At 31.1% G+C, this 17,983-nt stretch overlaps 2 protein-coding genes across 2 annotated transcripts; both read left to right on the top strand.

The window, feature by feature from the left end:
* Positions 1-709: 709 nt before the first annotated feature.
* On the top strand, positions 710-10,254 carry LOC132726783 (uncharacterized; the record flags this gene model as incomplete). The annotated part of the gene is given in 5 exon segments (XM_060712143.1): positions 710-873; positions 1,798-1,888; positions 3,655-3,748; positions 5,093-5,212; positions 7,177-10,254. Coding segments are annotated over 5 exon segments (705 nt in total). The 3' UTR covers positions 7,431-10,254.
* A 1,819-nt stretch (positions 10,255-12,073) lies between these two features.
* LOC132726785 (uncharacterized) lies at positions 12,074-14,048 on the top strand. Its single transcript, XM_060712150.1, has 2 exons — positions 12,074-12,375; positions 13,015-14,048. Exons 1-2 carry the CDS (start codon positions 12,146-12,148, stop codon positions 13,388-13,390), a joined length of 606 nt encoding a protein of 201 aa, XP_060568133.1. The 5' UTR covers positions 12,074-12,145; the 3' UTR covers positions 13,391-14,048.
* The last annotated feature ends 3,935 nt before the right edge of the window (positions 14,049-17,983 follow it).

The following is a 17,983-nucleotide window of genomic DNA, read 5'->3' on the forward strand; positions in this document are numbered from 1 at the left end:
AGTACAACTTCATACAGTTGTCAAGGACATTAAAAGGAAGTGCAGTGCACAAAAGCCATAACTCCATTTTTGACAAAATACAGAGTTACTGCCTCTTTGATACTTTTCCTTGTCCGGAGCATAATTTAAAACGTAAACTGGTTGGAAATTCAAAACAAACCCTCATACAATGGTCAAGCACAATAAGAGGAAGTGCAGTGCATAAGAACTATAACTCTATCTTCAGTATTTATATAGAGTTATTGCCCTTTGTTCTTTTTTTCTTTGTCTTCTGGACTTATTACAGAGTATTCAATTAAACTTCATCAATGGCCAACCACATTGAAAGGAAATGCAACATACATGAACCCACAATTATCTTTAATTGCCCACAACCATAACTCTATGTTTCAATTCTTTTACAAGGTATTCTGTTACTAGTAACATCCTCATTTCCGAAGCAGACTTGTGGGGGTATTAATCACATTTAGTGATAGTTCTAGTTGATATCTAAAAAACTAGCAACTGACTCACCAATACAAGAGGCTGAACTGACTGTCCAGTCGCACAGGCTGAAGGTACATGGTTTAATGCAAGTCATTGCCACTACCATTCAGTGGGTTAACAAAAAATTTGAGCAGGATTGCAAAAAATTCCTTGAAATAATTGTTACTGTTATAAAGCAAACTTATAACGTACAACATTAAAGTGCTATATCTAACATTTACAGACTGTTTTGACACCATTGATGTTTCCGGAGATACGACGTAGATTCAGCGAGCTCCTTATACTATTCACAGATAATAAAGATAAAAGTCAGAAATTAGAGGACACTGTGAGAGAAATTGTGAAAGCTCAAAAATTCAGTAACATCTCCATGAACATGATGCATGTGTAAGTTATGACTTTAAATATAAGAGCTTTGGTTTTCATGGGTCTTGCATTAATTTAATGTTGTTTTGTTATGTGGAAAGGCGGAATAGATATTTGTCACTTTTGACATTCTTGTGGCTTCTTGAACTAACCATTACTGATGCTACATGAAGAAAGCATTTGCAACATTAGTATGACTCGAACCAAAGATCCATTTAGTTTTTAAACTTGGTTGTATAGAAAGCTTATAGCTTATTTGAATCTTTCTTGTATAGATATCATACATGGATTTATGGTAAAAAACAGACAGCTTAACTATAAAAAGGGTCTCCGTGAGTAGGGATTTAAGTTATGTTGCTTCATGAAACATGTAATATAATATTTTGTTGAAGAAATGTGTATTTTTATTGTGTATACTAGAAATCTTGATGAAACAGAATATCTTTATTTTGTCTTTGTGAACATGTAGCTTATCTTTAATATGAAAGAATTTAATAATAACTATGTTTTAGATCAAACTGATGGAAATCCTTATCGATGACATTGTTTTTAAGTACTGAAGTTATATGAAATATATAATTTATAATTATTTCTGTTGACTGTGAATTAATATATATTAATACATGTAGTTTGAACCAAAGGTAAACATCATGTATTAAAGTTATTGACTATCGTCACTTATATGAGGTCTACATATGAAATGAGCAAGTTTTTTATACCTGAAAATAATCCAGCTAGCTTAAATGAAAATAAAATGCCAACAGTTGGTGGTGCCATGTGTCTTAACTCATTTACAGAAGAAATACTTCAGATCTTCTGGTATGAGTAAATCTATAGTGTTGCAAAATGGCCTTTTGGTACTGGAATGTCTTGAAAGCCATGAAAATAAAATATTGACTTTATTCAGATATATTCAACTTTAATTTTTCTATTGTTATTTTATAGGCCAGATGAATCTAGTGTTGGGTTTAGAGTGTTACAGGAGTACATGGAAGAACCTGAAATACCACATTTATCCTTTGTCAGGTTCCAAAAGGTATGTCTTATGTTGTTTTTATCTAGATGTAACTTTAAAACAACCAACTAGCTTCAGGGTAGGAATTACCTTCATAGCAGAGTTGTTACATAATTTGTCTCCCACATAGTAATGGGCAAGTGAATAATCTTATGTGAAGGGGCTATAAATTGGCAAATTTTAGGCAGATCCTTTGCTGGCATAACATCCCTTTGTAGGGCTACCTCCTCTTCATATTGTTTCAGGTTACTGTACATTTAGGTTCCCATTGGCTGTCAAAAAGTCAACTACTTTTGGCTCAATTTTCATATCTTTCTCCTTGGAAATTTCATCGAGGTAAATTATCAACACTTTGTGCTTCAAAAAATTAACCCTTTATGGGCATGACTGGTATATGTCCTGGGTCCATACAAAAGCTGTTTTTTGGGCCTGACAAAAGGGCATGACTGACGACATGTTGGGGTACCGTATAAAAGCTGGGTTTTTTTGTGCCGGAAAAGGATGGATCCTCATTTAACATTGATTTCATCATCTTATTGTGACAGTTGCATTTCTTTCAATATGAACTTACAATAATCTTGCTCTTACGTGATGATATTTTTTTAAAAAAATTATTAAACTGTATAAGCAGGTAAAGAAGGAGTCAGTTTCTTTCATTTTAAAGAATTTTGAGTTTTCAAGTTTAAAGCAATCATATCTTGTATTATATGACATGTACATTGTAACAGCACGTTTGGAATAAATGATTTTATATTAATATTTTCATGCAGCTCATAAAGGACTTTAAAGGTATTGTCACCTTTGATTTCTGTGAAAGAAAAGTTCAGATTTGAACATTTAATATTTATCATAGTTCCTCCACTAGTCATTTACTAGCTTATATACCTCATTAAGCCTTTTACATAGCTACTATACTTGTACAGTTTGTAAGTTAACCTTTTTCCCCAACTTTAAAAAAAAAAAAAAAAACAACTGAAAAAAGCTCTTTTTTTCAAGTTTTTTTATGGTGTGTTATAGTTGCTAGATGTAATCATACATGTAGTTGTATTCTTTTTAGGTAATTATCATATTATCTTTTCTGTTTGTTGATATAGTTCTCAGATGACTGTAAATTTCATGCTTCATACCTTAAAACCAAATGTTTATATATCTTTCTTTATGATATTTTTCCTCCTTGTTCAATGAAAATAATGTATTACAGGTTAAACTCTATATATCTATGTAGATATATCGCAAGACTGATTTTGGTTGTACACCTCCACCACCTACATGTATTTCCTACACCAACCACCCCAGTTTCTTTATCTTTGTTGTTCTAAAACTTACAATTTGACCTTTGAATCCAGATTATTTCCAGTGTCCTAAAATTTTGGTTTAGCAAGGAAATTTTTAGTAATCGTTTGTTATGACCATATAGTCTATAATGTTAGATGTTAAGCTCAAGAAACAAAAAATGATGATGTGTCAGACACTTGTCATTATGAAGTTTTATAGAAGAACTGACACAAAACTGATTAACATTTCTAATATTGTCTTGTAAGAGAAAGCTAAAATTGTTCAATTTTTCATATCCGACTTGTTTAGCTTTAGCATTGATTCATAAAGTCCTATGTAACAGACACTAAATTTTTTGATGAGTTTAAAGAAGTGTCTAGAGCGTTTTGTGAACAGATATATGATTTTTTTGAAAATCTAGTAAAATCTTCTAATATTTCATTGTTCAAGTAATCCAAGTGCAATCTTCTGTATCAATGTAATCTTAATATTAAACTTTATTTTACTGACAGGGTGAAGTGTTTAATTTTGATGCTGTTGATGCTGACATGGCATCATTGTCAAACTGGCTGTCCAACATTCATAAAGGTGCTGTACAACCATCAAGTAAGTATAATTTAACACATATCTGTCTATAAAACCAAATTTCTTTCAAATACTATATAGGTACACACATTGAAACTATCTCGTTGTCTTAGTTGTCTTAGCTCTCTCTTTAATGTATACCTGCTGAAATTCAGTAATCGTAAACGATTTTAATGCAGTATAATGTAGATGTACATGTATGTATAAAATTATTCTATTATTTTTTTGCATCCAATAAAGACTTATAATTGAAATATAAAAATTAAAACAAATAAACTTTATTATAATCATGTTGTTTTCATATTCTTATGGTGATATAAGGGGAGAGATTTAACTAAAACTATCTGTTATCTGATTCAAAATTTGCTAAAAAATAACAATCAAAGGCTAAGCACAGAAGGCGCTGAATTTGTTTGGGTCTCAGAATATCAGAAAGGTGAAGGTTGTGAGATTATAAACCAATTTGTTTTTGTATAGTGCCACCAATGCTTTCCAGCGTTTTAATTGTAGTAAGTTGGCTATAAGACTAATTGCAACACTGATATTCAATTCAATGTTTATTTGACTTAAACAATTTAAAAAAAAAAAATGAATTGCCTTAACTCGGATTTGAACTCAAGACCTCTCGCTTCCTAAGCGAGCTCGCAAACGGTGAAGTTATATGTTAACGGTCTGAAGAAAACCATATTATTCTAAATTATGGTTTGTAACCCTTATTATTGTTGTTTAACACAGATGTAAATAATCAAGGAGCTTACTATAAGCATGTATATCTATAAAGACTAAAACAATATTAGAAATTTTCGACCATTCGGGAACTATTTGTTTGAAAATTAATGCGCCTGTCATTTGACCATCTTTAAGCAGTGATCTCCCCTGAATTTTTCGGCGTTAGTGTACATATAAAGGGAAGTAACCGCTTCAAAAAAGCGGACTACTTTCGGCATTTGCAATTAACAGCATCAGAGTCTGAAATTTCGCTACCATTATTTGTTTGATCTGTCGACCCAAACAAATAAAACCTATATAAGAATGAACAATAAAATGTTTCATAACGGAACATTCAATAGCTGATCAATGATTTTGCATGTGCATCACCAGCTTTTTCTGGTAATTTTCTAACATTAATCAATCAAGGTACTTTAATATCCATTGAGACTAATAAAACCAAACAGACAGCCTCATATGTAGCTTTATACCCTTTCAATAATACCAGTATGATTGTACAAGGCTCATTTTTAACGAGCTTATTCTTATACATTGTACATATAGTAACTAGTCAGTTTTGAACAGAATCTAAAATATTTAAGAAGTTTATAGCTTATTCTAGAATTATCATTGATGCATAGATTTTATTTTCTGCAGCATCTTTGCATGAGGAGGAGTGGAAACCAAGGAACAAAGGATTTGAATATCTGAAGATTATTGAGTGGGAAAAAAGAAATCCAGCTCAAGTAGGGTTTAAACCTGATGATACACCTGTTGGTAAGTGTTGTTGACCTAAATAGTTGACCTAAAAATCTGATGTTGGTAATAAGCACACATGTTTTTTTTTGTTTCTTTTTTGTAAGTTTGTTTGTTTACTGTAGTATTTCTTAGTATTTCAGTAATTCAGAAGTAAACTATGGAGTATTCTTTGAATATGTACTTGTACTAGTGCTAATATGTCTCCACCAAATTAAGGGGTGTCCAAATGGTTACGGTTGTTGACTTCAAACCACTTATGCCACACACCGCTGTGGGTTCAAATCTTAAAAGAGACTAGATTTTTTCATGCAGCTAGCCTATCAATTTTATGCCTAAAATAATGCACAGGAGCACCTGAGGTCTGGAAAGTTAACATCAAATTAAAAGACTGCATTTATTTACTGTATACCAGCTAATGAGGGCTCATATACAGTATTTCTTTTTACTTTTCTGTAAACATGTATAACATGTATAAGCTCCTCGTTGGGTTTTACTACAAAATTAGATTTTTTTTTTACAAGAAATGCTACACAGGCTTAAAGAAAGCTGATTATTAGTCCCCTACCGGTTTAACCGGAGGGGACTTTAGGTTTACCCTCCGTCCGTCTGTCTGTCTGTCCGTCTGTCTGTCAGTCCGTCAGTCCGTCCGTCCACAAAACTGGATCCCGCGATAACGCTAAAAGTACTGAAAATATTTTTATGAAACTTGATATATGGATAGATGGCAGTATGGAGATTATGCACGTCTTTTCTTTTTCTTCCTATGTTGAAAATTCTGGTTGCTATGGCAACAAATAGTCTGAAAATATGGCAAATTTAACACATAAACTGGATCCAGTGATAACTCAAAAAGTACTGAAAATATTTTTATGAAACTTGAAATATGGGTAGATGGCAGTCTGGAGATTATGCACATCTTTTTCTTATCTTCCTATGTTGAAAATTCTGGTTGCTATGGCAACAAATAGCCTGAATTTCAAGATTTCTGATTTAAATTTTTCAGCCTTTTCACTATATGTTCTTTATTTCTTAAGGTGTTTACTTCAAACTTTAAAATATAAGTTTCTGGTCATCAACCACATCATATGTGACAAGGTTTATAACTCTAGCAAAAAAATTATCAGTATTACCTCCCTTGAACTTAGATTTTTTAGGGGAAAAAATGTTGTCTTTTTTAAATAACTTCTTTATTTCCTAATGTATCTACTTCAAACTTCATATATATGTTTCTTATTATCACTCGACATTTTTTAGAAGGTTAAATACTCTAGCAAGACTATTTCCAGAATTATGTCCCCCTTGAACTTAGATTTTTTTCGAGAAACTGGTATTTTCACTCCAACTTCTTCATTCCTTATAGGATTTACTTTAAAATCCCACATCGTAATAATATGACAAGGTTGTATAAACATAATTTCCTTACTAAGCATGGAAACTTAACACATTACTGTGATATAGACAAACTTATTTTATTATGTTTTGTGGTCGATATTTTCAAATACAGACTTCATCCTCAAATTCATTATAAATGGCAATACACAGGAGTGTATGACAATTGAAGAACTTTTTGAGGGACCGGTAGGGGACTACTGTATTGCTCGCAATACTATCAAATGCTTGTTGTCTCTAGTTTGGACGGTCTGCACTGGTTGTATTATGTCAGTACATATTTTGACATCTTTTTCCAAAATGATATATGGTTTTGTCTGGATGGAAAGATGGACTGGTCAGTATATTATATTTAACATGGTTAGGATAAATATGATCCCAGTATAGCTCCAAACCCTGAAACCAAATTTATGCAAATACATTCACCCCTTGACCGGTGCTCCTCTTGTATGTCATTGTCAGCATTACTTAAAAATATCACTTTAAAACTATTAAATATGATTTATCATATTATTGTACCATATTTTCTGCAGTGAAATATACAGCAGTAAAGGTTTTGATATTTTTATTCTAATGGTTTATATTTATATTAGATGCTGTTGAAGACAATGAGACTGATGAAACTGAGGATGAAGCAGACGACAGTTCCAGCAATGATGAGACAGAGCATTTAAAGGGATATCATCATCATGTATTCCGTGGTAGAAGCAGTCATCTTCCAGTTCATTCTCATAGGATGAAGAAGGGAGATCACTCTGAGGAAAATATTCAGAAAAAGGAAGGGGTTATGGAACATGAAAATCAAGAAACATCTTCAGATAAAAGTCATGAGCATACTGAGCTGTGATTTTTATATGATATAGATATTGATATTTGTGTCATTACATCTCTTTTAAATTGTAGAAATAGAGAATTTGTTAAGCACATCAAATTCTGGTTAATTATTTTTTTGTAAACAGATTCATTTTGCAGCAATATTTAAAAGAAAACATAAGTATAATACCCATAAGTATATGTTTATAACTTTGTTATTGTTTTTTGAGTTTGCTAATAATTTTTATGTATTTCTGTGTTAATAGAATATGCTTCAGCTGAAAAATGCTGCCATTATTGTTATTATCTTTACTTATAAATAATATTCTTGTAATTTTTTTATGCTTTTGATAATTTATACTTTACCTTGCCATAATAGCTTTATACATTTTTCATAACTTTGTAACATAGTTCTATTACAATCTATTTGCTTATAACATGGGTTCACTTATACATCAGATATTATTTGTTTATAAGTTGATGTATAGCAGTGCCACTCATAGCACTTTGTGTTTGCACCTTTGGGGTATGAAAAATTTATATGATTGCATTTTCCGCTTCATTGATTTTTGTCAGAGTTATGGCCCTTTAATGTTTTTAATTTTTAAAATTTGTCCCTACTACTCCTCTTACACCACTAATGCAATTTCAATGAACTTGAACGGATTGATTGGTAGCTCAAGTTCTTGTGCGAATTACACAGTTTTTTAGGTTGAATAATTTTTGGCTGAGTTATGGCTATCATGAGGCACCACATGTGATCACTGATCACTCTTGTTTGAATTTTCATACATGTGAACTCTCCCACTTTAAGCGCTTACATGTGAGGAAGCCATCCAGCTGTCTTACCGAAGGTCGGTGGTTCTACCCAGGTGCCCGCTCGTGCCTGAAATAATGCCTGGAGGGGCACCTGGGGTCTTCCTCCACCAATAAAAGCTGGGAAAAAATCAACGAAAAAATCTGTGGGACGCTCTAGGATGGTCTGACTTGAGTGTGTTGTCGCCCATATGGGCTTTCCGGTGGCAACCTTAAATAAACGCATTAAAAAAAACCACTTTAAGAGACTCCCACTTTCTGCAGCCATATTTTCAAAGATTTTTCTTAAAATAAGGGGTATTTTCACAAATTAGATTTTTTTTGATCTCAGAACTTCCTTCCTTGTTTATTGCAAATTTTAAAATCTCCCTCTTTTCCCACTTGATCATCGAAAAAAGGAGACATGTATGAATTTTATGAATTCTTATTTCACACCATAATACTATAATTACAACTCTGGCTGCATAATGGAGCATGTAGGCTTTGTCTTATTTCAGATTTATATTATAATCACATTTTGTTGCCTTAATTAATAAGAGAAAATTGTAAGAGCATATTAATTACATAGTACATATGCTCATGTTTCATGTAGATCAAATAATTTAAATGGTAAAATTTTTTGGTTTGTTTCATTTACCGATTTCATTTGGCATGCTTGTTGCTTAATTCATTAATGTAAAGCCTAAATTTTAACGTGTTCGCATAGCAACTCACTTAAGAATTCTAAATGTGCATTCATTCATAATATTGAATATTTCATTTGTTAAAATTTAAATAATCATGTTAAATAGATTTTAAAGCTAACAGATGCATCAGAAAAAGAAATTTTTCTTTCTTTTATTCCCATTATAACAAGATTGAATACTTTCCATTATTTTTATCACCAGTGAAATTTTACTGTCATATTTATTTTATAAAATCATTATTTTGTTAGATTTTACAAATTTTAGAATACAAAATATTTTTTGTTACAAAAATCTAATTGTTTTAAATGTTTTGAATATGGAGGTATTTCTCTTTGTTTATAGGAATATATATTTTGCTATTTTAACTTCACACTATAGTACCATTTTTACGATAACAGAATTTTTGTTATAAAAAAATGTTTGTTTATTAATTGTTTATTAATAAATTCTTCAAAGATATTTGCATGTTATATTCTGTTACTGTAGCTTTGTATTTGGCAATATATACTTACATTTTGCTTAAATGTTATTTTTTGATGCTGCCATAATGTTTTATATTATTCATAATATATATGAATTATTAGGCAATAACAGTTGGTATTTACACAAATGATTTGTTTTATATTTACATACTTTTACACATACATGTATATTATTTTTTCACCAGAAAGATCTTATTTTTACATGAATCATTCCATTATCAAGGCATATCTGTTGTGAAGGGTTTATACCATTAATATTTTAATTGCTTTTTCCACCTCTAAGTAGTTATCTTATCCTGCTTTGAGTTTAGAACCTTGATATTTTAATGGGTTTCAAATAAATTTAAGCAGATGACAGTATAAATTCTAGTCAGACTGCAAGTTTTGCCTAACTTTATACAGGCAGTAGAGGCATATGTGCCACTAGCGTACAATGCTTTTAATCATCATATAATCGCCTAACTGAAGTACATACAATATACACATGTATTATTGTGAGAAATAACTGTTATTTATGTAGAGTAATTTGTTACTCTATTTATTCAATTTATTATATATTTGAAAAAATAAACAGAAAATATTGCACTGGTTGATGGGTTGTAGCACAGTTAGTTTATACATATCTAGCTAAGTCACAGTTATATCAATCTACCTGTAGGAGATGATATGTTCTTGTGTTTGTTGAATGATTGAGAGTCCGTGTTATGGTTATTAATCAGGTCATGTTGTACTTTAAATCTGGTGTATGTTTCTTCTTTATCTATGGTACAAATATAATGCTGCTTTTACTTCTTGTGTATTTTACATTAAGGCAAGCATTGGGAAAACAGTTTGTCAAAGGGTTTCTGTACAGCTTCTAGAGATTCTACAACTTCTAGAAATAGGTTACCTTTTATATCAATATTTCATTCTCGTAAAACTTTGACACAAAACTTTATATCTAAATATGTGTATTTCATTATTGATGATATATGTAACATACAGGTTAGTTGTGACATATTTGTATGAAACATGCAATATTTTATCTTGCCTCAGTCAAAGTATATTTATTCTGTGGTGATGAGATCTGAAAAATAAACGTAATGAAAATACATGGTTGATTTTCTTCTTTCTTTCTGTCATCTGTACACCCAGAGACATAGATAACAGAGATAGGCAACTTCCTAACCAGTTAAAATATTAGCGTTCCTGCTAAACTTAAAACTTGTAGCAAGTAAAACTTATTAACCAGATATCAAAATCAGGAAAATAATACATTTTCTGAAAGCTTATGCATTTGTCTATAGCTGCAGGTAAAAATATTTACAGTTCCCATTTAAATAAATGATACATCAATTTTTAAGAGCACTACCTATTAATTGTTGTTACAAAACTTCATTTGACAAAAAACTGGCTCAGTGTGTATGTTCTGCTATGTTTTTCTAAGTGAAAGGCATGGAAAGTTGCCAATATTTCAACATGCAGCAATAGATAAAAGATTTACCTTTCAAATGGTATATAATATTAAAGGATCAAATGTACATCCATTAAGTTTTATTTGCTACAAATTGCCGAAATTTTCACTTTTTGATAGGCATGAGTGATATTTCAATGGAGTATATAGGAGCTGCTTATCTCTGTTATCTATGTCTCTGGTATACCTAACCAAGTTATCCAGCTGTATGTTGAAGACTCGATGATAGCATTAAGGTGTAGTTCAACCAAACCTCTTTTAAATGACACTTCTAAATAAGGGCCACAAAAAGAGATTTGATCCCATTTATGCCAGCAAGTTGTTCTATAAGGGTCATATACCTGTACAAATGTATGTAGTGCAAATATATGTTTTAAAAGATAGTCTGTTATCAAAGTCCATCAAAGAGGCTTTTTTATATTTTAAAAAAATTGTACTAAAGTCGTAAATACAAGGTTTCATTTTGAAACTTAAGAACAGCTTAATTGGTAATTTTTTAGGGTTTCTTTGCAATTTGAAACAAAATTACCAACTTGTCATTAAAAATGGTGTATACATCACAGCTGTAATAAAAGCCATGTAAACAAGTGTATATCACGAGCAATCCATTCTGTACATCAGCAGAACTTAGAGAGCCCAAGATTATGTGGTACAGTATGTTTATTTAAACTTGTCATTGGAAACTCGCTCCACAAAACTGCAATTTTTTTTAATTTTTGTATTAATAAAAGGATATCCTGCAACTTGTCATTGGAAACCCATAATGGGTGATTCACTCCACAAAACTGCAATTTTTTTAATGTTTGTATTAATAAATAGAGGATATTTGTTTAGTTCAGTGTAAGATCTGAATATATTTCACCGAGTGAGCACCAAAAGGTATATTTCACGAGTGGCGCAGCATCTACATGTAAATCTAAAGGGGTACAAATCAAATGTGCCAAATTGGAGTGTTACCAAGGTACCAGTTAGACTTTGTGTTCATTTGGTCATGAATAGGATTTAGTAGACAACCTTTCTTGACGAAGTTCATTTGTGTGAAAGGTCAAGGTCAAAGTGACACCGATATCTTATGAAGTAATAAGCCTAAATTCAAAATTAAGCTGAAAAAAAAACATATATTAGTCTTTGTTCTGATTAGTTAGTATATATAAAGATGCTGAATCTAAATTATTACATTGAGTACGAAAATTTTGAGAACGAATGGGAAACAGGATCATTTACATGTGAATAAATTAAGGGTATCACCGTACAATTGTAAACAGTTTTGCAGACAAGGCACATTTTAATATTTTTTATTCAATAACCTAAAATGACAAGCTTCATAACTTTAATAACTGATGCAAAATGCAGACAACTTCACCGGGTGATAAAATCAGGTGGAGAAAAATATCTTTGCTTTACCAGGGTGACGTCTGCTTGGATCGTGTGTGTGACTGATGGGGTGTCACTGTGGAAAGTTGATTTAGATGAAGAAGAGACGGATGCTCTGAGAGATTTGGCTGGTATCAATGCCATGGAAGCATTCCTTACGCGCTTCAGGTTATTATTTAGCGTTATTCAATAGATCAATACGGGGGGTATAAATGCTATGCTTTTATTCTAAAAAAAAACAAAAAAACATGCTCCCTATGTGTCATATCTTGGACAAATGATTAAGTCCCAGGTAAAAGGCAAGACCAAGTAAATTTACTGTGGAAAGTAAAAATGCAAGTGATTTACTGTGAAAATCATCAAGCATTCTACTTGTCCAGTGCCGTTCTTTGTAGATTATATGGATAATTTTTAAACCGTATTTATTTATATATTCTATATGAAACAACAGAAAATTCTTTTTCACATTGTCTCACAGTTATTTGACATTTAACCATGTAATATTCATTATTAGAAAGTGGTCTTTTTGGGATATATCTACTAAATAGTCATTTTTTATTTATTATTTATTTTTATTTATTTTTAATAAAAAAAATAAAAAAATAAAAAAAACCATGTAATATTCATTATTAGAAAGTGGTCTTTTTGGGATATATCTACTAAATAGTCTTACTCCAAATAAATGTTGTTCTCCATTTTCTTACATTTTCCATATGCTTTGTTGTTAGACATGTTTGATTTTATATTAACATTAATGATTACAATTGTCTTACTAATCCTTAATTCTGTTATGTGTTTATTTGACAGGAATGGATTTCACAGTGGAGATATTAATGTAGCTATGGTTGGAAATAAAGTAACTCTTACTGTTGGCAAAGGCTCCACATCAGTCAATGTAGATTTATATGAAGCAAAGGCTGCTGAGAAAAAATCAGAGATGCAAAATGTTTTATTCAGACTTGCTGAAACATCAACAAAGTTAGATGCTGATTTAGACAAAGCTAACCAGACCATTGATACATTAAAGGCACAAAAGGGAACAGGCGCAGCTCAGGCATTCATGGATCTTGGACCCAAGAAAGGACTTAATCAGGCAAAAGCTAAACCCAGCAAAGCTGGAATGAGTGTACTTAACCCAACCAGCAAGAAACGTAAAGCAGCACATGGTGTTGTGTTTGACTAATCATGTAATTACACAATTATACAATGTTTAGTTAGTACTAATGTTAAATCAATTAAGTAGCTTCTTTGATTTTAGAAATAGATTTAGTTTATATCTAAATCTTTTCTGTACGTACTAATTGCATATTAATTGCCTTGGAAAACAGGCTAATATAGACAGAACAGCTTAGTGTCTAGATACAAAACAAAAGTGTTGACCATAGTTTGAAGTTATTGCCTCAAATTTGTCGATTTGTTTTTGTTAAGAATTATTAATGAAACAAGGTTCATATTATATTTTTTAATGCATCAATTAGAGGAGACCGTTACAGTGCACAAGTATCTTTGTATATACTACATTGCAAACAATGTTGCATAAAATAAAAACGTTTCATCCATAGTTATTATTTCGTCATGTTAAGTTACTGATAATCAGCCTAAGATAAAACTTCCAATCCTTGTACATTATTTATTTAAACTACTATACTTTATGAAAAATGTTGGAAAACTAATCTGTTAAAAAACAACAAGAATAAATAATCAATCTCTCTTAAAGTGTATAAAGCTATATATATGATGCAAAAATTATTGTTTAGATTTTAGAATATAATTTAGAATACTTCCAAAATGTTTGTATGAAATAAAAATGGCAATAAATAGCAAAATATTTTGTTCCGGAACATTTTATTCATGTTTATGTACATTTTTCATTTTATTTTGTTCTTTTTACTTTCAACAGCATTTTTTTGGCATGACAACCTTTTACTTCTGTAAGTTCAGCAAACTGAGCTTTTCACATCAAAGCATTTGTTCCTTTGCAGTACCAGGAGGAGCACTTGCTATGTAAAACACATCGCAGAAAAATTTAATTTACTTTATCCCATATTGAAAGATATTGTTTTAGATGATTAGTAGGTAAAGTAACCTTCATATTCAATACTACTGATACTTTATTGGGATAATACTGCATGTACTACTGATACATTATAATTTATTGTAACAAAGAAGTTGATAATAAGATGTTAATCAAAACTGCCATGTTTCCCTTTTTTCATAGTCTATATAACAAAGAAACAATTTATTTCTTTTTACTGTTTTAATCACAAAAAATCACCATAATTCACAAAAATATAACAGCAACAATAAAACTACTTTGTCATGGATGGAAACTAATATTCTTGAATGAGCTATACAATAATAGTAATAGTCAACAACAAACAGTAAGAAATCTTTTTAAATAAATGGCATACATGCATTTGTATCAAATTAAAGCTCCTGAATAAACATGTTCCCTTAAAATTATAATAAAATGCTAATTAATATCTAGGCTGTCTAGTCAATTCTTGCAATAGCAGGCCTTATACCATCATTCTTATTTTTCAACATCAAAGAAATTTTAACAATATGGCAGAAACTCGTAAAGGATTCATTTATATGTTATTATATCGAGACACTTTCCAGCAAGAAAATTTGTGAAGTTTTCTTTACATAATTACAGGAAAAAAGGATCCTTTATCCAAGGACCATGTTTTTTTGTTTTGTTTTATTTAATTTAGATTATTGAAACAATTCTGATGGCATTCTGTCAAAATCTGATGAATAGCTTTGGCAAGATTGTTATTGATATTTTCCTTTTGGTTGCCATGGCATGGAGATCTATAATATATACAGTCCACTCCCGACACAACAAGATCGTGGTTACTTCCCCTGGTTCCTCATTATAACCGGGTCTCATTATAACCGGGACAGAACATGAGAAATCAGACACCGTCGTGCTTCATTTATATCTACTTTGGGTTTCACGTACATCCTTTCTGAAGAGCACAAGGGACCTGCTCTTTAGATTTTATTACCCTTAGACTTTTGTGTTTAATTATATATATAACTGCTAGTAAGCTATCATGAAATTAAAACAAAACATTTAAAAAACACAACTGTAATTATACATACATCCATTTTAAATTTCGTTATCAAAATTTATGCCGAGTATTTCTCGGAAACACCCAATAACATTGCAATAAATTATCCATTTCATTTGTGTTAATCAAGAAATTATTTTCTTTATAAAATTTCATCACTTATAGAATAATTTAGTCCAGAGCACTGACAAAACAAGAGTGGCACATCTAATTGCTAATTGCTAAATAAATGCTTAGTTAATTGAGGATCGTTTTCTCAAGGAGACAATTTACTGATGCAGAGGACCTGCCAATGGAGTGACCTCAGTAAAATGTGAGAAAATATGCATGTGACTGTGAATATATTATGTTGTAACAGATATTTTGCTTAAATCAATCTCATTATAAATGGTATAAAATGAATAAAAATTGAAGGGAAAATTCTGGGACACAGCAAAATGTTAGTTTTAAGCGGTACCTAGTAAAAATGGTATAAAATGAAAGGAAAATATAAGGAAAAAGGCCGGGGACACAGTAGAATGTACGTTGTAAGCGGTATCTTGTTATAAGTGGAGTAGACTGTAATTACAACAACTTTATTAAATTTGCAATCACTCAAGGACTATGTCTGAAGATTTATCAATGTTGACCAAAAAGTTTCAATGTTTTTAAAAGAAATGTGTGTGATAGGTCAACCAAACAAGTGAAAGATTACAGACATTGAGTGATCTTGAGCATACTATGAACCTATAAATCGGCTATACTAATCACAGAAAATAAAAAATATCTACAAATATTACCGGTATATCACTCTTTTCTATAAACAAAACATCAACTTATTTAGTTTATTTACAACTAACAAAATCAAAGTTACATGATATCTCTATGAATAATCATATTTAAGTCATCTTTGTTAACATGATTATCATTAGTTTCCAAAAACAAAATTTACAATTTCCATATATACAGTCTGTTATTATGAATTCAAAAATTGAATCTGTCTTAAAAGGATGATTATAATTAGTTATTCTCAGAAATAAAATAGTAAATGTATTCATATTTATTTCATTTCCTTGAGTTATCAGTGACATGAAAAATTGAAATAATTTCAGCAACAGCCTTCTGATTCCCTGGTATGTTTTCTTATACTCTCACAAGCAACAGGTAATAAGATTTAATTATGGTATAGTATAATAGTGTAGTATTTGATGAAGCATATTGTGCAAAAATATATAACTGAGCCGCGCCATGACAAAACCAAAAGAGTGCGTGTGCGACCAGCATGGATCCAGACCAGCCTGCTCATCTGCGCAGTCTGATCAGGATCCATGCTGTTCGCTATCATTTTCTCTACTTGTAATAGTGTTTGTAAGCGAACAGCATGGATCCTGACTGCTCGAATGCGCAGGCTAGTCTGGGTCCATGCTGGACGCAAATGCACAATTTTGTTTTTGTCATGGCGCAGCTCATATAATGATAAAAACAAGCTTTACATGTTTATGGATATATCCCAGCATTCCAACTGCCAATTTTTCTACAAGTGTATGTTGATTTTATCCATGAAATATGGATAAGGAATTAAGTAGTTATTGAATATTCAAATCTCATAGATTCTTCAACAAATCAAAACAAAAGACTTCAGAAAACACAAAATACATTCTAATATAATTTGTGGAATTATATTGACTTTTGGACGGACATATTGAATGTTTTTTGACTACAAATCTTACTTGTTACAATATTTCAAAGTATGGCAATCTAAATATTGTATAAAATTAAAAGTGATAAATATGCAGACAATGCTATTCACATTCTAAGAAAAATAATAAAGAATAAAATAACCAGTGTTTAACCCACAATAGAATTTAAATGCATTTAAGTCTATGTAAAAAAGCCCCTGAAATGAATGTAAAAGCATAAATATACAAAATAATCAGTAACATAGAAACAAATATTAAACAAGAGTGTCAATTTGTCAATAAATATATCCCTCACAAGTGGTCTTTCTCACAATAGTGAACAATAACATTAAAATTAGACAATTTTTTATGAATAAATGATCAATAATTTTCAAATTCGTAACTGACCCAATAACATGTTCTTGGCCAAAAGAAACTGAAATTTTGTGCATACCACTAAGCGTCACAATGTTGAACATTTATGCCAACTGCCAAGTTATATAAAAATTTCTAATGTTATGTAGAAGCTTAACTATGGACAAGTGTTTCCCTCTGACCTCTATATGTGACCTTGAACTTTGACTTACTATGCATCATGTGTGCAACACTATGTCTCATAGTGGTGAACATTTGTATCAATTACTACTTAAGTCCATACATGCATGTAGAAAGTAATTATGCTCCAAACAAAACTGGACAATTCATCATCTCTGGTGACCTTGACCTTGCAAATGTTTGGCAAGACTCAATTTCATTACAGTGAATATTTTTAATATAATCCCTCAATTCAAGGTAACACAAATTTTCATCAGACTTTAGACGTCTAAGTCTGCCCTTGACCTTGGCCACAGGAACCTAAATTTTGCAAGCAACACACAACATAAAGTGGTAAACATATGTGCCAAAACACATTGACCTTTGACCTGGTTCAGACACATGTCTCATGGTGGTGAACATTGGTATAAAGTAATACTAAGATCCATCCATGTCATGTCTGTGGATTTGCTACAGGCAAAACCTTAATAATTCATCATCTCT

Source organism: Ruditapes philippinarum, unplaced genomic scaffold, assembly GCF_026571515.1.
Source record: "Ruditapes philippinarum isolate M1 unplaced genomic scaffold, ASM2657151v2 ctg6306_1_1_1_1, whole genome shotgun sequence".
In the NCBI taxonomy this organism is placed as follows: Eukaryota; Metazoa; Mollusca; class Bivalvia; order Venerida; family Veneridae; genus Ruditapes; species Ruditapes philippinarum.

Excerpts from the sequence above, each read along its gene's own strand:
- LOC132726785 (XM_060712150.1), top strand. The coding sequence starts at position 12,146 with ATGACAAGCTTCATAACTTTAATAACTGATGCAAAATGCAGACAACTT. Across the intron at positions 12,376-13,014 it reads GCATTCCTTACGCGCTTCAG|GAATGGATTTCACAGTGGAG; the intron begins GTTATTATTTAG and ends TTTATTTGACAG.